The following is a 22332-nucleotide window of genomic DNA, read 5'->3' as shown; positions in this document are numbered from 1 at the left end:
AACTGTATTTTTTTGTGAAGAATCAACAACAAGTGGGACACAATCATAAAGTGGAACGACATTTATTGGATATTTCAAACTTTTTTAACAAATCAAAAACTGAAAAATTGGGCGTGCAAAATTATTCAGCCCCTTTACTTTCAGTGCAGCAAACTCTCTCCAGAGGTTCAGTGAGGATCTCTGAATGATCCAATGTTGACCTAAATGACTAATGATGATAAATACAATCCACCTGTGTGTAATCAAGTCTCCGTATAAATGCACCTGCACTGTGATAGTCTCAGAGGTCCGTTAAAAGCGCAGAGAGCATCATGAAGAACAAGGAACACACCAGGCAGGTCCGAGATACTGTTGTGAAGAAGTTTAAAGCAGGATTTGGATACAAAAATATTTCCCAAGCTTTAAACATCCCAAGGAGCACTGTGCAAGCGATAATATTGAAATGGAAGGAGTATCAGACCACTGCAAATCTACCAAGACCTGGCCGTCCCTCTAAACTTTCAGCTCATACAAGGAGAAGACTGATCAGAGATGCAGCCAAGAGGCCCATGATCACTCTGGATGAACTGCAGAGATCTACAGCTGAGGTGGGAGACTCTGTCCATAGGACAATAATCAGTCGTATATTGCACAAATCTGGCCTTTATGGAAGAGTGGCAAGAAGAAAGCCATTTCTTAAAGATATCCATAAAAAGTGTGTTTAAAGTTTGCCACAAGCCACCTGGGAGACACATCAAACATGTGGAAGAAGGTGCTCTGGTCAGATGAAACCAAAATTGAACTTTTTGGCAACAATGCAAAACGTTATGTTTGGCGTAAAAGCAACACAGCTGAACACACCATCCCCACTGTCAAACATGGTGGTGGCAACATCATGGTTTGGGCCTGCTTTTCTTCAGCAGGGACAGGGAAGATGGTTAAAATTGATGGGAAGATGGATGGAGCCAAATACAGGACCATTCTGGAAGAAAACCTGATGGAGTCTGCAAAAGACCTGAGACTGGGACGGAGATTTGTCTTCCAACAAGACAATGATCCAAAACATAAAGCAAAATCTACAATGGAATGGTTCAAAAATAAACATATCCAGGTGTTAGAATGGCCAAGTCAAAGTCCAGACCTGAATCCAATCGAGAATCTGTGGAAAGAACTGAAAACTGCTGTTCACAAATGCTCTCCATCCAACCTCACTGAGCTCGAGCTGTTTTGCAAGGAGGAATGGGAAAAAATTTGAGTCTCTCGATGTGCAAAACTGATAGAGACATACCCCAAGCGACTTACAGCTGTAATCGCAGCAAAAGGTGGCGCTACAAAGTATTAACTTAAGGGGGCTGAATAATTTTGCACGCCCAAATCTTCAGTTTTTGATTTGTTAAAAAAGTTTGAAATATCCAATAAATGTCGTTCCACTTCATGTTTGTGTTCCACTTGTTGTTGATTCTTCACAAAAAAAATACAGTTTTATATCTTTATGTTTGAAGCCTGAAATGTGGCAAAAGGTCGCAAAGTTCAAGGGGGCCGAATACTTTCGCAAGGCACTGTAAAGTGGCCTGAATCGCAGTTTGCGTTCCAATTCATCCCAAAGGTGTTCGATGGGGTTGAGGTCAGGGCTCTGTGCAGGCCAGTCAAGTTCTTCCACACCAATCTCAACAAACCATTTCTGCTTGGACCTAACTTTGTGCACTGGGGCATTGTCATGCTGAAACAGGAAAGGGCCTTCCCCAAACTGTTGCCACAAAGTTGGAAGCACAGAATCATCTAGAATGTCATTGTATGCTGTAGCATTACGATGTATCTTCACTGCAACTATGGGGCCTAGCCTGAACCATGAAAAACAGCCCCAGACCATTATTCCTCATCCACCAAACTGTACAGTTTGCACTATGCATTGGCGCAGATAGTGTTCTCCCGGCATCCGCCAAACCCAAATTAGTTCGTCGGACTACCAGATGGTGAAGCGTGATTCATCACTCCAGAGAACCTGTTTCCACTGCTCCAGAGTCCAATGGCGGGGAGCTTTACTCCACTCCAGCCGACGCTTGGCATTGCGCATGGTGATCTTAGGCTTGTGTGCGGCTGCTGACAGTTGCTGACGTTGCTTCCAGAGGCAGTTTGGAACTCGATAGTGAGTGATTATTTTTACGCGCCACGTACCTCAGCACTCGGCAGTCCCGTTCTGTGAGCTTGTTTGACCTACCACTTTGCGGCTTAGCCGTTGTTGCTCCTAGATGTTTCCACGTCACAATAACAGTACTTACAGTTGACCTGGGCAGCTCTAGCAGGGCAGAAATTTGACGAACTGACTTGTTGGAAAGGTGGCATCCTATGACGGTGCCACTTTGAAAGTCACTGAGCTCTTCAGTAAGGCCATTCTACTGCCAAAGTTTGTCTATGGAGATTGCATGGCTGTGTGCTCGGTTTTGTACACCTGTCACCAACGGCTGTGGCTGAAATAGCCGAATCCACAAATTTGAAGAGCTGTCCATACTTTTGTAAATATAGCAGTGTTGTGTTCGAGACCACTTAAAGCGAGAACGATTCAAGACCAAGACTGGATGGGCGGCGAGTCCAATTCAAGACCATGATTGTAATTTTGTCAAATCACCACCATAATAAGAGTGATTTGATAATGAGTTAAAAATGGCTGCATAGGACCTTTAAGCTTGTATTTAATTGCTCCTCCCCACAACAAACTTCTGATTACTTTCAGTTACACACTGTCACAAGGGGAGCTATGGATGATTTAAGATGAAATCGACAACCCTGTCACGGTCAACCTTGTCAATTTTCACTTTTATAGTCATTTTTCTTCATTTGACCTCTTGAGATGGGGAAACAGTTACACTACCCTAAAGGTGCCCTATTTGTGGAATGACACATACTGGATGTTGTATGTCATTATTGTAACTTACATTTCTGCACCATCCATCCAATAAAGAGTCTATGTCCAGCACATGTCTGTCTGTCATCTCATCTTCACTGTGTCATCCAGTCACTGTGCCCATCTCTGTCAATTAGTCCATAATGCCATAACAGATAACTCACAGTATTTTCTGTCCGAGGGCCAGACCAGTCCATGCTGCCTTCATTTATACCAGTGTTCAGTGTGTGGTGTATTAGTATGACCTCTCAGTGATCTTTCCCCCTTGACCCTAAGTCTGAACTCTGACCTTTAACCCCTACATCTGTGTCACTTCACGGCACCCATACCCCACCTGGCGGTCTACTCTGGCCCCCCTTCTTCTTCCACCTCACCCCCTTTCCCTCTCTGCCTCCCCAACACCCCCGCCTGCTCTTCACCCATCAGCGTAACCATAGATAGCACCCCCGCCTCAGAACGTAGGTGGGAGGGAACGGGGGGAGGTGGGGTGGAGGGGGGAGAGGTCGACATTGAGAGCCGGGGGACTGCTGTCTCTTCTCGTTCACGTATGGCTCTCTCATTGGGCCGTCTGTTGAGAGGGGGCTGTACTCCCTCCACAGTATTCCCCAGCATTACGCCAAAATGTCCTGCCCTCTTCGGGACAAGCAGCCGCGTTCAGCCTATCAGCATGGAGCAGCCCAGCCCAGGCGCATTGCCAAGTGAGTCACAGAAGAGTAAGCTCCCACACACCTTTATAGATCCTCATCCCTTCAGTCCCTCATCCCTCTTTCCTCTCCACTTTCCTTCAGTTTTTTTCCAGATCAAGGTGGACATCCCTCCAGAGTGTCGTATCTACCCCCGTTGACTCTGAGGATGAGGTGGAGAGATGGGGGCATTGAGAGGGGGAGGGCAGGTGAAGGAGATCATCTGTCCCTGGGAAAGTCTAACACCTTATGATGGGGCCGGGTAATGCACACACACACACACACACACATTAACGAGCATGCGCACACACACACACACATTAACGTGCATGCGCACACACACACATTATTGCTGACATTTCCAAAGTATAATCCGTTACAGTTACTTGTTACCTGTCCAAAATCAGTAATGTAGGATTTGGATTACTCAAACTCAGTAATGTAATCTGATTACGTAGTTATTTTGGGAATACTTTCCACCTCAGAAGCGTTAGAAGACGTGTGTCATCATAGTGGTCGCTGACTTGTCAGACTCGCTCAGGTGGAACAATCCGAAAGTAGAACATTTCAATGCTTGAATAGAATATCGCTGAGAAAACAGAAAGGTGTCAGAATGTCTTTTTATTTTAAAAGTAATCCAACAAGTAATCATCTAGTTTTTCTAAAGTATCTGTAATCTGATTACAATAATTTGCTGGAAACATCGGTCGGTTACTCCCCAACCCTGTTAATGTACACAGATACAGACACACACACTCTCTCTCACACACACACACACACATACATACATACATACTGTGGCGTACAGCAGGTCAGCCACCAGGGGAGACTCGTCGAGGCCTGGTAACAGATGGAGTATACATCACGAGGCGGGGGCTCCATCTGCTGGACGTGCCAGGTCTCGACGGGCTCTCCGGACAGGACTAATTGGGTCTGATTGGGAGCTGGTGAGTAATCAAGGGCGGATTGCTCACCAGCTGTGCGAGGCCCATAAAGCTGCCAGAAGGGCAGCACACATGGAGAGGACTAGGGGAAGTGAGGTGACTTCCATGTGGTTGGATTCGGTTACCCGAGGAAGTTGAGTTTGTGTGCCCGACAGGATGACTCGGAGCCCAGGAGACGGTATCCCGGAGAGGGTCTCATGAGGGAGACCTGTTCTTTTCTTTTTTGATTTATTATTTAATAAACACCCTTGAAACCGAGCTAATCATACTCTGTCTGTGTCTGATCTATGTAAACATCTTGACCAAACCCCCTGATCTGTCACAATACATACATACATCCACCCACACACGGACACACCTGAATCCTTACCATTAATCCTTACTTTAACCAAACTGATCACTCTCTCGCACCTCTGCAATGAGTCATTCAATTCATACATCAAGAGTGGCTCAGCTCTGGACATTCATACAGTGCCTTCAGAAAGTATTCAGACCCCTTGACTTATTCCACATTTGGTTGTGCCACAGCCTGAATTCAATATGGATTAAATATGTTTTTTTTCCTCATCCATCTACACACAATAACCTATAATGACAAAAGTGAAAACATGTTTTTAGAAATGTTTGCAAATGTATTTAAAGTGAAATACAGAAATTTCAAATTTACATAAGTATTCCACACCTCTGAGTCAATACTTTGTAGAAGCACCTTTGGCAGCGATTACCGCTGTGCGTCTTTCTGAGTACGTTTCTAAGTGCTTTCCACACCTGAATTGTGCAACACTTGCCAATTTTAAAGATCTTCAAGCTCGTGTCAAATTGGTTGTTGATCATTGCTAGACAATAATTTTCAGGTCTTGCCACAGATTTTCAAGTAGGAAAAAAACAAACTCGGCTGCTCAGGAACATTCACTGTATTCTTGGTAAGCAAATCCAATGTAGATTAGCAGTGCTTCATTTGAGACACATCAATCCAGAACATGATCCTTCACCTTTCCATTTTGGACTTTTATTCTTGAACCTATTTGGCCGGTTTTGTGCCGAAAATCTCCCCCCCCCCCCCCCCCCCCCCCCCCCCCCCCTCCAATTTCATTAATTTTGTGGCTAGAGTCAAATACTTTCTGTGGTACACATCAGTCAAATACTTTCTATAGAACAAACTTCACTGAAATTAATAATTAATGTATGTGTGTTATATTAAACATAGAGGAGGGAGTAAAATGTTGGCAAGCAATAAACATTTCAGAACAGTTATGGCTGAATTATTATCCTTACACTTTCAAAAATACTAGTCGAATAAGACATGGGAGGGATGACGAATTTTGGCAAAGAGATTTATTTATAGACTAATACAAAATTCAGTAGCGGATTTAGGTACGGGCGACATCTCGCCGGGTGCGGGCGGACGCGGCAATGAAGAACGTGAAGGGGGGGGGGGGGGGGGGGGGGGGATTCTGGCAGGGGGGAGATTTTCGGCACAAAAACGGATTACTTTTTGCAATGTACACATTTTTACAAAAGCGAAGTTCATTCAAGTTGCCTATTCGTTCATTCTCCTGCCCACACAAAACAACTATGTGAAAAAGTAGATTTTCAGCCTGGGCCTAATATTCTAAGAGTTGATTTGGGTTGGGCTGGCCAACACGTGGCCGTGGCTGTGTGAGAAGAGCCAGTAGCTATCGCTCACATAACTAGAATGAGATTCACTTTTTATGATCTCTCTCCCTCTCTGCTCTGATAGACATGACCCTGCAACTCTCACGGGCCTATTGATATAATAAATATGAATTCGGAGGGCAGTTTTTTTATTTTATTTTTTATTTCACCTTTATTTAACCAGGTAAGCTAGTTGAGAACAAGTTCTCATTTGCAACTGCGACCTGGCCAAGATAAAGCACAGCAGTTCGACACATACAAAAACACAGTTACACCTGGAATGAACAAAACATACAGTCAATAAACCAGTAAGGAAAAAAAAGAAAAAATAAGGGAGTCAAATAAGGGAGTTAAGGCAATAAATAGGCCATGGTGGCGAAGTAATTACAATATGGCAATTAAACACTGGAATGGTAGATGTGCAAAATATGGATGTGCAAGTAGAGATACTGTGGTGCAAAAGGAGAAAAATAAATAAATACAGTATGGGGATGAGGTAGATAGATGGGCTGTATACAGATGGGCTATGAACAGGAGCAGTGATCTGTGATCTGCTCTGACAGCTGGTTCTTAAAGCTAGTGAGGGAGATGGGAATCTCCAGCTTCTGTGATTTTTGCAGTTCGTTCCAGTCAGTGGCAGCAGAGAACTGGAAGGAAAGGCGACCAAAGGACGAATTGGCTTTGGGGGTGACCAGTAAGATATACACGCTGGAGCGCGTGCTACGAGTGGGTGCTGCTATGGTGACCAGCGAGCTGAGATAGTGCAGGGCTTTACCTAGCAGACTTGTAGATAACCTGTAGCCAGTGGGTTTGGCGACGAGTATGAAGCGAGGGCCAGCCAACGAGAGCGTATAGGTTGCAGTGGTGAGTAGTGTATGGGGCTTTGGTGGCAAAATGGATGGCACTGTGATAGACTACATCCAGTTTGCTGAGTAGAGTGTTGGAGGCTATTTTATAGATGACATCGCCGAAGTCAAGGATCGGTAGGATGGTCAGTTTTACGAGGGTATGTTTGGCAGCATGAGTGAAGGAAGCTTTGTTGCGAAATAGGAAGCCGATTCTACATTTAATTTTTGATTGGAAATGCTTATTAATGTGAGTCTGGAAGGAGAGTTTACAGTCTAGCCAGACACCTAGGTATTTGTAGTTATCCACGTATTCTAAGTCAGAGCCGTCCAAAGTGCGGGCAGGTGCGGGCAATGATCGGTTGAATAGCATGCATTTAGTTTTATTTGCGTTTAAAAGCAGTTGGAGGCCACAGAAGGAGAGTTGTATGGCATTGAAGCTCGTCTGGAGGTTAGTTAACACAGTGTCCAAAGAAGGGCCAGAAGTATACAGAATGGTGTCGTCTGCGTATAGGTGAATCAGAGAATCACCAGCAGCAAGAGCAACATCATTGATGTATACAGAGAAGAGAGTCGGCCCGAGAATTGAACCCTGTGGCACCCCCATAGAGACTGCCAGAGGTCCGGACAACAGGCCCTCCGATTTGACACACTGAGCTCTATCAGAGAAGTAGTTGGTGAACCAGGCGAGCCAGTGGTTCGGTGTGGTGCATACATTGGATTTATCTAACATATGCGTCAAACTGTATGAGTGGAGGGCTTGACAGAAATGGTAGCAGAAGGTGAATGTTGAACTTTGATGCTGCGTACTATTTTGCGCAATAACATTGTCGGTGTGTTCAAAGCATTACTGAAAAAACAGCATGCAGACCAAACAGGGCTTTCACAATATTTAAAATACAAATCGAGGTAAAACACAGTCTACCAAAATATTTGATCAACTTCCAAATATTGTTTTACAAAGTAAAACATGAGAGACATAGGCTTTTGGCACGAGCGCATAGGCCATCACCAGCAAGTGAGCTGTGCATCATTGGGTGAGTCCGTGAAACTGGAAAGCATTTTTAGGACTATCATTTCTCCTCATATTGTAGCCTACGATATGTCTCCACCAGTAGCATGTAATATGATATTTTTTTAAAGTGGGATGCATGCCAGCAAAGCCACTACAGAACACTAAACAATACATTAATTGCACTATAATGGTGACAAACGGTGACCACAAATGGTCTACATAAAGCTGGCCCAACAGCAGTCCCAACATCTTACCACTGCTACAGCTGGCTGTCAGCGGAGCCTTATCTGGCAGCAAAACAGTTCATTCAGCCTCATTTACTGCCTTTAAGGATGGACATGGTCAATATAACTATTTGTTTAGGACTTTTGAAATGTACAGCGACAGAATTCAGAACATGGGCCGTTCATACAGTGTTCTACCTGTACACCAAGTCAGAACTGGTAGGATAAATAAAGGGGGCATATAAGCAAACAATGAAAGCTCTTGCATGGCCAATGTTGAATGTTTATCATTTAAAATTTGGAAAATATGGAGAGTGGTACTCAGTAATGTGTTGTATTGGATTTGCCCCAAACATAAGACGTTGTATTCAGGACAAAAGGGGAGTTGGTTTGCCACATGTTTTGCAGTATTACTTTAGTGCCTTGCCGCAAACAGGATGCATGTTTTGGAAGAATTGTTTTTCTCTACAGGGTTCCTTCTGTTCACTCTGTTAATTATGTTAATTAGATTAATATTGTGGAGTAACTACAATGTTGTTGATCCATCCTTAGTTTTTTCCTGTTATAGCCATTAAACTCAAACTGTTTTCTGTGCGGATTCCTTCCTCTCCGGCAACTGAGTTAGTTAGGACGCCTGTATCTTTGTGGTGACTGGGTGTATTGATACACCATCCAAAGTGCAATTAATAACTTCACCATGCTCAAAGGAATATTCAGTATCTGCTTTTAATTTTATTTTACCCATCTACCAATAGGCATAGCCACCGGAAGTAGGGGTGCTGAGGGTGCTGCCACAACCCTCTCACAAAAGTAGTGCACTGATAAATGTACTATATTACGTATTGGATCAATTAAAAATAACTTTTACATTACCATGTAGTTTACCAATCAAATGATCTGATGGTAAAGTGGACATACTCTGTATTAATATCCCTAAAGAAAGAAATGATCTCACTAGATAAGACGTCTATTTGTGGAAAAATCTACCTGATTAACTCTTTAGTCATATCCCAGTTTACCTTTTTGCTTATGGCCTTGCCTACACCTAGCAACTTTTTTTTTATTATTTGAGAAAAAAATATTAAATTTTATTTGGAACGGTAAACCAGACAAAATTTATCTCTGAACATCATCCAGTTTTGATTTCTGTTTCAACTGTGCTGTGATGTTTCACAAAAGTTATAATTTGTACCAGAATGATGGGAAGAGAAGAGTATGGAGAAGGGAAGGAACTGCTCATGAGCCGAAGCATACCACCTCACCTGTGAAGCATGGTGGAGGTAGTGTTATGCTGTGGGCATGTACGGCTGCCAATGGAGCTGGTTCCCTTGTATTTATTGATGATGTGACTGCTGACAAAAGCAGCAGGATGAATTCTGAAGTGTTTAGGGCTATATTATTTGCTCAGATTCAGCCAAATGCTTCACAACTCATTGGACGGCGCTTCACAGTGCAGATGGTCAATGACCCGAAGCATACTGCGAAAGCAACCCGATACTTTTTCAAGACAAAGTAGTGGAATGTTCTGCAATGACCAAGTCAATCACCTGACCTGAATCCAATTTAGCATGTATTTCACTTGTTGAAGGCAAAGCTGAAGGCAAAGCACCCCAAGAACAAGCAGGAACTGAAGACAGCTGCAGTAAAGGCCTGGCAGAGCATCACCAGGGAAGAAACCCAGCATCTGGTGATGTCTATGGGTTCCAGACTTCAGGCAGTCATTGACTGCAAAGGATTTGCAACCAAGTATTAAAACTCACAATTTAATTATGTGTAACGATGTACGCTGAAAGTCGGGAAGCAAGTTCAGGGAGTCAATACATTTATTGAATAAAAGAACAAAACAAAAAACACGAACAGCGCACCAACATAGAACTAGAACAATGATGACTGGGGAAGATACCAAAGGGAGTGACATATGAAGGGCAGGTAATCAAGGAGGTGATGGAGTCCAAGTGAATGTCATTATGTGCCTTACGCTGATTGACAGGTGTGCACCCTAATGAGCAGCCTGGTGACCTAGAGAGCACACGTGACAGTACCCCCTCCCCGACGCGTGGCTCCAACCGCAGGACGCCGACCAAGATGACGATCCCGTGGGATTAGGAGCGGACCTGTCACCTCTGCTAAGGCACGGGAACCTGTCGATATGGCTGAGGCGTGGGAGCATGACAACCTAGAGCGCCGGAGAGAGAGCCTACGTGACAGTACACTCTCCCCGGCGCATTTGGCTCCAGCTGCAGAACGCCAACCACAGGGATGATCCTGGGGATCCTGAGCGGACCGGTCGCCTCTGCCGAGGCGCAGAAACCTGACGAACCGGCTGAGGAGTGAACCTGATCAGCCGGCTGAGATCTCCCCGGTTGCCTCGGTTGAGGCACGGGAACCTGTTCACCCAGCTTCGGCATGGGAGTGTATCGAACCCGCTGAGGCATGGGAGCCTACAAACCGGCTGAGGCCTCCCAGGTAGCTCCGGCTCCAACACCCGAACCCGTCATCACCCCCAACACAAAAACAAAACAAAAAAACACTCCCTGATGCTTCCCTTTGGTGAGTCGTCATTCTGTAATGATGTACGCTGTCTTCACTTGATTGTTTTCTTTCAAATCCATTGTGATGGCGTACAGATCCAAAATTATGCAAATTGTGTCACTGTCCAAAAACGTATGGATCTGACTGTATAGACAGTTCCAGTCAGATGTTTGGACACACCTACTCATTCAAGGGTTTTATTTTTTTTGTTGCTATTTTCTACATTGTAGAATAATAGTAAAGACATCAAAACTATGAAATAACACATATGGAATCATGTAGTAACTAAAAAAGTGTTAACCAAATCAATATATATTTTATATTGGAGATTATTCACAGTAAAGTTTAGAGGGACGGCCAGGTCTTGGTAGATTTGCAGTGGTCTGATACTCCTTCCATTTCAATATTATCGCTTGCACAGTGCTCCTTGGGATGTTTAAAGCTTGGGAAATCTTTTTGTATCCAAATCCGGCTTTAAACTTCTTCACAACAGTATCTCGGACCTGCCTGGTGTGTTCCTTGTTCTTCATGATGCTCTCTGCGCTTTTAACGGACCTCTGAGACTATCACAGTGCAGGTGCATTTATACGGAGACTTGATTACACACAGGTGGATTGTATTTATCATCATTAGTCATTTAGGTCAACATTGGATCATTCAGAGATCCTCACTGAACTTCTGGAGAGAGTTTGCTGCACTGAAAGTAAAGGGGCTGAATAATTTTGCACGCCCAATTTTTCAGTTTTTGATTTGTTAAAAAAGTTTGAAATATCCAATAAATGTCATTCCACTTCATGATTGTGTCCCACTTGTTGTTGATTCTTTACAAAAAAATACAGTTTTATATCTTTATGTTTGAAGCCTGAAATGTGGCAAAAGGTCGCAAAGTTCAAGGGGGCCGAATACTTTCGCAAGGCACTGTATATATACTGTATACACCTGCTCTTTCCATGACAGACTGACCAGGCAAATCCAGGTGAAAGCTATGATCCCTTCTTGATGTCACTTGTTAAATCCACTTCAATCAGTGTAGATGAATGGGAGGAGACAGGTTAAAGAGGGATATTTATGCCTTGAGACAATTGAGACATGGATTGTGTATGTGTGCCATTCAGAGGGTGAGTGGGCAATGCAAAAGATTTAAGTGCCTTTGAACGTGATATGGTAGTAGGTGCCAGGCCCACCGGTTTGTGACAAGAACTGCAACGCTGCTGGTTTTTTTCACACTCAACAGTTTCCTGTGTGTATCAAGAATGGTCCACCATCCAAAGGACGTCCAGCCACCTTGAAGCATTTGAGTCATTACGGGTCAGCATCCCTGTAGAACGCTTTCGACACATAGAATCCATGCCCCAACGAATTGAGGCTATTCTGAGGGCAAAAAGGGGTTATTCCTAATGCTTGGTATACTCATTGTATAGTCTAGTGAGTTAAACTCTGTTTAGTTTTCCGACATTAGAAGGTCTACAGTGTGTCTCCGCAATGCTGCTGCTCTGCAGAGTTTGGCATTTGGCTTCTCTGCTGTTTTATACAGTGTTGTAGTACTCAAGTCCAGGACTTGGACTCAAGTCACTATTTTCATGACTCTCGACTTGACTCGGACTCGACCAGCAGTGACTTGTTGTGGCTTTGTTGTCAGAAAGTCTTTCTCTGCATAATTCAACATACTAGCCTAGAACAGAGCATGTTAGATAGCTGTAGTATCTATTTAGCCTTACACATGTACAACGCTAGAATAATGAAATGTAGCTTAAAAATGGTTGGACGGCAACGTTTAGCACTATCAAGAGATTCGTGCCTCGAGGATAAAGGACTCGAAATTGGACACACTTGGACGCTAGGGATTTGTGACTCGACTCGGACCCGAGGTTTGGAGACCTGTCTACATCACTGGTTCATACAGAATCCTGTTGGGTAGCCTTTGTCTTCATCTTTAGGGTTAAGTTAAGTTTTTCCGCTGTGTCATTCCTAAGCGACAGTGCAGATAAATGTCAGAATGTATTTTACCCTGTACCTTTTTCTATGTTTACAGATACCAGAATGTGAAACATTTGAACTGTAATGTGTGATTTGTACATGCCATGGCTTGTGTAAGTGCCTCAATAAATGACTAAACATGACCATAACAGGGTGAAGAATGAATTTATCTCTGCGTGTAACTAGACTGACCGACAAAAGTTTCCCATCCAATTGGCGACAGATATTCTAAAGTCGTAGTGCACATAAAATAACTTGAGTGATTTTAGTCCCATGTACTGACTAAAAAAATACAAGTTAAATGAGTTTCCATTGAATTTGAAACTCTGCTGATGGTTTTCTCACAAAAATTGTTTTGTAGAAAATGTGCCCACGCTGGTCTTGGCATGTGTGCTCAAGCCAACAGCTTGCAGATACAGATGTAGGATCTTAATTTGATCACTCTTTTGTTGCTGAGAATTTTCCTGCACAGCAGGAAATGCAAATTTGTATTGTATTCAAGGTTTGAAAGGACTCTTAAAGTTTGCAATTCCCACTTTAACATTTAAAACTTGATTTGCCCTGACAAAAAATGTATCAACCCCTACAAAAAAATGTGCATGAATTATAATACACATAATAATTCACATTTCCAGTTGCTGCATGATTTTTTTTACTGCTGTAGCAAACTGGCTCAAATTAAGATTCTAAATCTGTACAGTGCTGGTAAATTTACTACATAAGGAGATTATTATGGATAAGAGCGAGAATTTTTATTTGTCAAATGGCAGCCAAGCATCGATCATCATGTCACCAGAATAAGACCCTCGATATTTATTGGGAAGGAGCATCAATCTCATAACCGTGCACTTTCACCACCCTGTGAAGTTCACTTTAATTGATTTAAACTGTAGCCTAATAAACTGCATTCTTTGTATCAATATTTGCGCATAAAGGCATTTACAACTCCATTTCTCACATCATGTATTTTACAGACAATAAAATATCCCACCATGTCTAACAAACACATTGTCTGTGGACATTAATCAAATTGTACTGCCATTTCCTGTTTACATCAGTGCGGTCTAGACTTTTTCATGGTTCAGGTAATTAATCCGCATGAAATGGAAACCTGGTTAATGTATGGCATTATACTGTATCTGTCTTCTGGGCAGTGATTATGCTCATCCACCACTGGGTGGAGTTCTCCGCACCTTTCATGGCTGAAGACAAGCTAATACTACAGGTCCCATTGAATGGCTGTGTTTTTTTGTGGACATATTTTCACTAATGTATTTCACACAAGTGGCAGCCCATGTCTAAACCCCCACTGGTGACTTTATGAGAACAATGTTGAAGGTGAACAACTAGCAAAGCAAATAGCAAAGTGGACAGTGCAGTCAGGCAGCGCAGCAGAAAAACGAAACACGGAGTTGGACACCTTGAGAGGAACCAGTCTCACACCTTCCCCTGTAACACGCGCTACTCCACAGGAGAAGCTGTATTCAAACACCCACAGAAAAAAAGAGGGACCCACACTCACGCACACTCAAAGACTTTATACACACACAAGCTACTCCACAACGGGAGCTACATCCACCAATCATCCAGTCATTCATTTAGTCAACATGACTTGTTTAGGCTAGATGAGATGTTTGCATCTCGTCAGATGATGCATAGTGTATATTATAATACATGACATATTTGATGCATATTTGATGTATTTGATGCAAAGTCTTTTGTTTTCTTGTCTGCTGTGAAACAAGGGTTTATGGTTTACGGTTTATAAATATATTTTTTTCATCAATCTATACACAAATACCCCATAATGACAAAGCAGAAACAAGTTTTTAGATGTTTTTGCAAATGCTTTCAAAACTGAAATATCATATTTACATAATTATTCAGAAACTTTACTCAGTACTTTCGATTACAGCCTCGAGTCTTCTTGGGTACGACGCTACAAGCTTGGCACACCTGTATTTGGGGAGTTCCTGGCCTTTCTAGGGAGTTTTTCCTAGCCACTGTGCTTCTACACCTGCATTGCTTGCTGTTTGGGGTTTTAGGCTGGGTTTCTGTACAGCACTTTGCGATATCAGCTGATGTAAGAAGGGCTTTATAAATAAATTTGATTTGATTTTCTCCCATTCTTATCTGCAGATCCTCTCAAGCTCTGCCAGGTTGGAGGGGAAGCGTCGCTGCACAGCTATTTTCACTGCACAGCTATTTTCAGGTCTCTACAGAGATGTTTGATCAGGTTCAAGTCCGGGCTCTGGCTGGGCCACTCAAGGACATTCAGAGACTTTTCCCGAAGACACTCCTGCATTGTCTTGGCTTTGTGCTTAGGGTCGTTGTCCTGTTGGAAGGTGAACCTTCACCCAGTCTGAGGTCCTTAGCGCTCTGGAGCAGATTTTGATCAAGGATCTCTCAATACTTTGCTCCATTCATCTTTCCCTCGATCCTGACTAGTCTCCCAGTCTCTGCCGCTGAAAAACATCCCCACAGCATGATGCGGCCACCATCATACTTCGCTTTAGGGATGGAGCCAGGTTTCCTCCAGATGTGACACTAGAGCTCTAGGAAGAGTCTTGGTGGTTCCAAACTTCTTCCATTTAAGAATGATTAAGGCCACTGTATTCTTGGGGACATTCAATGCTGCAGACATTTTTTAGTACCTTCCCAAGATCTGTGCCTCGACACAATCCTGTCTTGGAGCTCTACGGACAATTCCTTCGACCTCATGGCTTGATTTTTGCTCTGACATGCACTGTGAACTGTGGAGCCATATTTAGACAGGCGTGTGCCTTCTCAAATCATGTCCAATCAATTGAATTTACCACAGGTGGACTCCAAGTTATAGAAACGTCTCAAGGATGATCAATTGAAATAGGGTGCACCTGAGCTCAATTTCAAATTTCATAGCAAAGGGTCTGAATACTTAAGTAAATAAGCTATTTTTGTTTTTATTTTTAATACATTTGAAAACATTTCGAAAAAACTGTTTTTCGCTTAGTCATTATGGTGTATTGTGTGTAGATTGATGAGAATTAATATGAATACATTTTAGAACAAGGCTGTAACATAAGAAAATGTGGAAAAAGTTAAGGTGTCTGAATACTTTCCAAATGCCCTATATATGTATGTGTGTGTGTCAAGATCCTAATCCCAGTCACAGGTCGCCTGACTCATGGTGAGTCTCTAGGGGCGACAGGAACATACAGTGCCTTGCGAAAGTATTCGGCCCCCTTGAACTTTGCAACCTTTTGCCACATTTCAGGCTTCAAACATAAAGATATAAAACTGTATTTTTTTGTGAAGAATCAACAACAAGTGGGACACAATCATGAAGTGGAACGACATTTATTGGATATTTCAAACTTTTTTAACAAATCAAAGACTGAAAAATTGGGCGTGCAAAATTATTCAGCCCCTTTACTTTCAGTGCAGCAAACTCTCTCCAGAAGTTCAGTGAGGATCTCTGAATGATCCAATGTTGACCTAAATGACTAATGATGATAAATACAATCCACCTGTGTGTAATCAAGTCTCCGTATGAATGCACCTGCACTGTGATAGTCTCAGAGGTCCGTTAAAAGCGCAGAGAGCATCATGAAGAACAAGGAACACACCAGGCAGGTCCGAGATACTGTTGTGAGGAAGTTTAAAGCCGGATTTGGATACAAAAAGATTTCCCAAGCTTTAAACATCCCAAGGAGCACTGTGTAAGCGATAATATTGAAATGGAAGGAGTATCAGACCACTGCAAATCTACCAAGACGTGGCCGTCCCTCTAAACTTTCAGCTCATACAAGGAGAAGACTTGGCTGCATCTCTGATCAGAGGCCCATGATCACTCTGGATGAACTGCAGAGATCTACAGCTGAGGTGGGAGACTCTGTCCATAGGACAACAATCAGTCGTATATTGCACAAATCTGGCCTTTATGGAAGAGTGGCAAGAAGAAAGCCATTTCTTAAAGATATCCATAAAATGTTGTTTAAAGTTTGCCACAAGCCACCTGGGAGACACACCAAACATGTGGAAGAAGGTGCTCTGGTCAGATGAAACCAAAATTGAACTTTTTGGCAACAATGCAAAACGTTATGTTTGGAGTAAAAGCAACACAGCTGAACACACCATCCCCACTGTCAAACATGGTGGTGGCAGCATCATGGTTTGGGCCTGCTTTTCTTCAGCAGGGACAGGGAAGATGGTTAAAATTGATGGGAAGATGGATTGAGCCAAATACAGGACCATTCTGGAAGAAAACCTGATGGAGTCTGCAAAAGACCTGAGACTGGGACGGAGATTTGTCTTCCAACAAGACAATGATCCAAAACATAAAGCAAAATCTACAATGGAATGGTTCAAAAATAAACATATCCAGGTGTTAGAATGGCCAAGTCAAAGTCCAGACCTGAATCCAATCGAGAATCTGTGGAAAGAACTGAAAACTGCTGTTCACAAATGCTCTCCATCCAACCTCACTGAGCTCGAGCTGTTTTGCAAGGAGGAATGGGAAAAAATGTCAGTCTCTCGATGTGCAAAACTGATAGAGACATACCCCAAGCGACTTACAGCTGTAATCGCAGCAAAAGGTGGCGCTACAAAGTATTAACTTAAGGGGGCTGAATAATTTTGCACGCCCAAATCTTCAGTTTTTGATTTGTTAAAAAAGTTTGAAATATCCAATAAATGTCGTTCCACTTCATGTTTGTGTTCCACTTGTTGTTGATTCTTCACAAAAAAAATACAGTTTTATATCTTTATGTTTGAAGCCTGAAATGTGGCAAAAGGTCGCAAAGTTCAAGGGGGCCGAATACTTTCGCAAGGCACTGTAAAGTGGCCTGAATCGCAGTTTGCGTTCCAATTCATCCCAAAGGTGTTCGATGGGGTTGAGGTCAGGGCTCTGTGCAGGCCAGTCAAGTTCTTCCACACCAATCTCAACAAACCATTTCTGCTTGGACCTAACTTTGTGCACTGGGGCATTGTCATGCTGAAACAGGAAAGGGCCTTCCCCAAACTGTTGCCACAAAGTTGGAAGCACAGAATCATCTAGAATGTCATTGTATGCTGTAGCATTACGATGTATCTTCACTGCAACTATGGGGCCTAGCCTGAACCATGAAAAACAGCCCCAGACCATTATTCCTCATCCACCAAACTGTACAGTTTGCACTATGCATTGGCGCAGATAGTGTTCTCCCGGCATCCGCCAAACCCAAATTAGTTCGTCGGACTACCAGATGGTGAAGCGTGATTCATCACTCCAGAGAACCTGTTTCCACTGCTCCAGAGTCCAATGGCGGGGAGCTTTACTCCACTCCAGCCGACGCTTGGCATTGCGCATGGTGATCTTAGGCTTGTGTGCGGCTGCTGACAGTTGCTGACGTTGCTTCCAGAGGCAGTTTGGAACTCGATAGTGAGTGATTATTTTTACGCGCCACGTACCTCAGCACTCGGCAGTCCCGTTCTGTGAGCTTGTTTGACCTACCACTTTGCGGCTTAGCCGTTGTTGCTCCTAGATGTTTCCACGTCACAATAACAGTACTTACAGTTGACCTGGGCAGCTCTAGCAGGGCAGAAATTTGACGAACTGACTTGTTGGAAAGGTGGCATCCTATGACGGTGCCACTTTGAAAGTCACTGAGCTCTTCAGTAAGGCCATTCTACTGCCAAAGTTTGTCTATGGAGATTGCATGGCTGTGTGCTCGGTTTTGTACACCTGTCACCAACGGCTGTGGCTGAAATAGCCGAATCCACAAATTTGAAGAGCTGTCCATACTTTTGTAAATATAGCAGTGTTGTGTTCGAGACCACTTAAAGCGAGAACGATTCAAGACCAAGACTGGATGGGCGGCGAGTCCAATTCAAGACCATGATTGTAATTTTGTCAAATCACCACCATAATAAGAGTGATTTGATAATGAGTTAAAAATGGCTGCATAGGACCTTTAAGCTTGTATTTAATTGCTCCTCCCCACAACAAACTTCTGATTACTTTCAGTTACACACTGTCACAAGGGGAGCTATGGATGATTTAAGATGAAATCGACAACCCTGTCACGGTCAACCTTGTCAATTTTCACTTTTATAGTCATTTTTCTTCATTTGACCTCTTGAGATGGGGAAACAGTTACACTACCCTAAAGGTGCCCTATTTGTGGAATGACACATACTGGATGTTGTATGTCATTATTGTAACTTACATTTCTGCACCATCCATCCAATAAAGAGTCTATGTCCAGCACATGTCTGTCTGTCATCTCATCTTCACTGTGTCATCCAGTCACTGTGCCCATCTCTGTCAATTAGTCCATAATGCCATAACAGATAACTCACAGTATTTTCTGTCCGAGGGCCAGACCAGTCCATGCTGCCTTCATTTATACCAGTGTTCAGTGTGTGGTGTATTAGTATGACCTCTCAGTGATCTTTCCCCCTTGACCCTAAGTCTGAACTCTGACCTTTAACCCCTACATCTGTGTCACTTCACGGCACCCATACCCCACCTGGCGGTCTACTCTGGCCCCCCTTCTTCTTCCACCTCACCCCCTTTCCCTCTCTGCCTCCCCAACACCCCCGCCTGCTCTTCACCCATCAGCGTAACCATAGATAGCACCCCCGCCTCAGAACGTAGGTGGGAGGGAACGGGGGGAGGTGGGGTGGAGGGGGGAGAGGTCGACATTGAGAGCCGGGGGACTGCTGTCTCTTCTCGTTCACGTATGGCTCTCTCATTGGGCCGTCTGTTGAGAGGGGGCTGTACTCCCTCCACAGTATTCCCCAGCATTACGCCAAAATGTCCTGCCCTCTTCGGGACAAGCAGCCGCGTTCAGCCTATCAGCATGGAGCAGCCCAGCCCAGGCGCATTGCCAAGTGAGTCACAGAAGAGTAAGCTCCCACACACCTTTATAGATCCTCATCCCTTCAGTCCCTCATCCCTCTTTCCTCTCCACTTTCCTTCAGTTTTTTTCCAGATCAAGGTGGACATCCCTCCAGAGTGTCGTATCTACCCCCGTTGACTCTGAGGATGAGGTGGAGAGATGGGGGCATTGAGAGGGGGAGGGCAGGTGAAGGAGATCATCTGTCCCTGGGAAAGTCTAACACCTTATGATGGGGCCGGGTAATGCACACACACACACACACACACATTAACGAGCATGCGCACACACACACACACATTAACGTGCATGCGCACACACACACATTATTGCTGACATTTCCAAAGTATAATCCGTTACAGTTACTTGTTACCTGTCCAAAATCAGTAATGTAGGATTTGGATTACTCAAACTCAGTAATGTAATCTGATTACGTAGTTATTTTGGGAATACTTTCCACCTCAGAAGCGTTAGAAGACGTGTGTCATCATAGTGGTCGCTGACTTGTCAGACTCGCTCAGGTGGAACAATCCGAAAGTAGAACATTTCAATGCTTGAATAGAATATCGCTGAGAAAACAGAAAGGTGTCAGAATGTCTTTTTATTTTAAAAGTAATCCAACAAGTAATCATCTAGTTTTTCTAAAGTATCTGTAATCTGATTACAATAATTTGCTGGAAACATCGGTCGGTTACTCCCCAACCCTGTTAATGTACACAGATACAGACACACACACTCTCTCTCACACACACACACACACATACATACATACATACTGTGGCGTACAGCAGGTCAGCCACCAGGGGAGACTCGTCGAGGCCTGGTAACAGATGGAGTATACATCACGAGGCGGGGGCTCCATCTGCTGGACGTGCCAGGTCTCGACGGGCTCTCCGGACAGGACTAATTGGGTCTGATTGGGAGCTGGTGAGTAATCAAGGGCGGATTGCTCACCAGCTGTGCGAGGCCCATAAAGCTGCCAGAAGGGCAGCACACATGGAGAGGACTAGGGGAAGTGAGGTGACTTCCATGTGGTTGGATTCGGTTACCCGAGGAAGTTGAGTTTGTGTGCCCGACAGGATGACTCGGAGCCCAGGAGACGGTATCCCGGAGAGGGTCTCATGAGGGAGACCTGTTCTTTTCTTTTTTGATTTATTATTTAATAAACACCCTTGAAACCGAGCTAATCATACTCTGTCTGTGTCTGATCTATGTAAACATCTTGACCAAACCCCCTGATCTGTCACAATACATACATACATCCACCCACACACGGACACACCTGAATCCTTACCATTAATCCTTACTTTAACCAAACTGATCACTCTCTCGCACCTCTGCAATGAGTCATTCAATTCATACATCAAGAGTGGCTCAGCTCTGGACATTCATACAGTGCCTTCAGAAAGTATTCAGACCCCTTGACTTATTCCACATTTGGTTGTGCCACAGCCTGAATTCAATATGGATTAAATATGTTTTTTTTCCTCATCCATCTACACACAATAACCTATAATGACAAAAGTGAAAACATGTTTTTAGAAATGTTTGCAAATGTATTTAAAGTGAAATACAGAAATTTCAAATTTACATAAGTATTCCACACCTCTGAGTCAATACTTTGTAGAAGCACCTTTGGCAGCGATTACCGCTGTGCGTCTTTCTGAGTACGTTTCTAAGTGCTTTCCACACCTGAATTGTGCAACACTTGCCAATTTTAAAGATCTTCAAGCTCGTGTCAAATTGGTTGTTGATCATTGCTAGACAATAATTTTCAGGTCTTGCCACAGATTTTCAAGTAGGAAAAAAACAAACTCGGCTGCTCAGGAACATTCACTGTATTCTTGGTAAGCAAATCCAATGTAGATTAGCAGTGCTTCATTTGAGACACATCAATCCAGAACATGATCCTTCACCTTTCCATTTTGGACTTTTATTCTTGAACCTATTTGGCCGGTTTTGTGCCGAAAATCTCCCCCCCCCCCCCCCCCCCCCCCCCCCCTCCAATTTCATTAATTTTGTGGCTAGAGTCAAATACTTTCTGTGGTACACATCAGTCAAATACTTTCTATAGAACAAACTTCACTGAAATTAATAATTAATGTATGTGTGTTATATTAAACATAGAGGAGGGAGTAAAATGTTGGCAAGCAATAAACATTTCAGAACAGTTATGGCTGAATTATTATCCTTACACTTTCAAAAATACTAGTCGAATAAGACATGGGAGGGATGACGAATTTTGGCAAAGAGATTTATTTATAGACTAATACAAAATTCAGTAGCGGATTTAGGTACGGGCGACATCTCGCCGGGTGCGGGCGGACGCGGCAATGAAGAACGTGAAGGGGGGGGGGGGGGGGGGGGGGGGATTCTGGCAGGGGGGAGATTTTCGGCACAAAAACGGATTACTTTTTGCAATGTACACATTTTTACAAAAGCGAAGTTCATTCAAGTTGCCTATTCGTTCATTCTCCTGCCCACACAAAACAACTATGTGAAAAAGTAGATTTTCAGCCTGGGCCTAATATTCTAAGAGTTGATTTGGGTTGGGCTGGCCAACACGTGGCCGTGGCTGTGTGAGAAGAGCCAGTAGCTATCGCTCACATAACTAGAATGAGATTCACTTTTTATGATCTCTCTCCCTCTCTGCTCTGATAGACATGACCCTGCAACTCTCACGGGCCTATTGATATAATAAATATGAATTCGGAG

At 43.5% G+C, this 22332-nt stretch overlaps 1 protein-coding gene and 1 long non-coding RNA gene across 2 annotated transcripts; both read left to right on the top strand.

The window, feature by feature from the left end:
• Positions 1-3176: 3176 nt before the first annotated feature.
• LOC110498738 (regulator of G-protein signaling 9-like) lies at positions 3177-4766 on the top strand (the record flags this gene model as incomplete). The annotated part of the gene is made up of 2 exons (XM_021575370.2): positions 3177-3579; positions 3670-4766. Coding segments are annotated over 2 exons (459 nt in total), but the record flags the coding sequence as incomplete, so codon positions are not given.
• A 13656-nt stretch (positions 4767-18422) lies between these two features.
• LOC118942033 lies at positions 18423-20799 on the top strand. The gene is made up of 2 exons (XR_005037922.1): positions 18423-19612; positions 19703-20799. It is a non-coding gene; the product is annotated as an uncharacterized LOC118942033 (long non-coding RNA).
• Positions 20800-22332: the final 1533 nt, after the last annotated feature.

This window comes from Oncorhynchus mykiss, chromosome 20 (assembly GCF_013265735.2).
Source record: "Oncorhynchus mykiss isolate Arlee chromosome 20, USDA_OmykA_1.1, whole genome shotgun sequence".
In the NCBI taxonomy this organism is placed as follows: domain Eukaryota; kingdom Metazoa; phylum Chordata; class Actinopteri; order Salmoniformes; family Salmonidae; genus Oncorhynchus; species Oncorhynchus mykiss.
The sequence above is the reverse complement of the archived record's forward strand: the minus strand, read 5'-3'. Positions and strand labels throughout refer to the sequence as shown.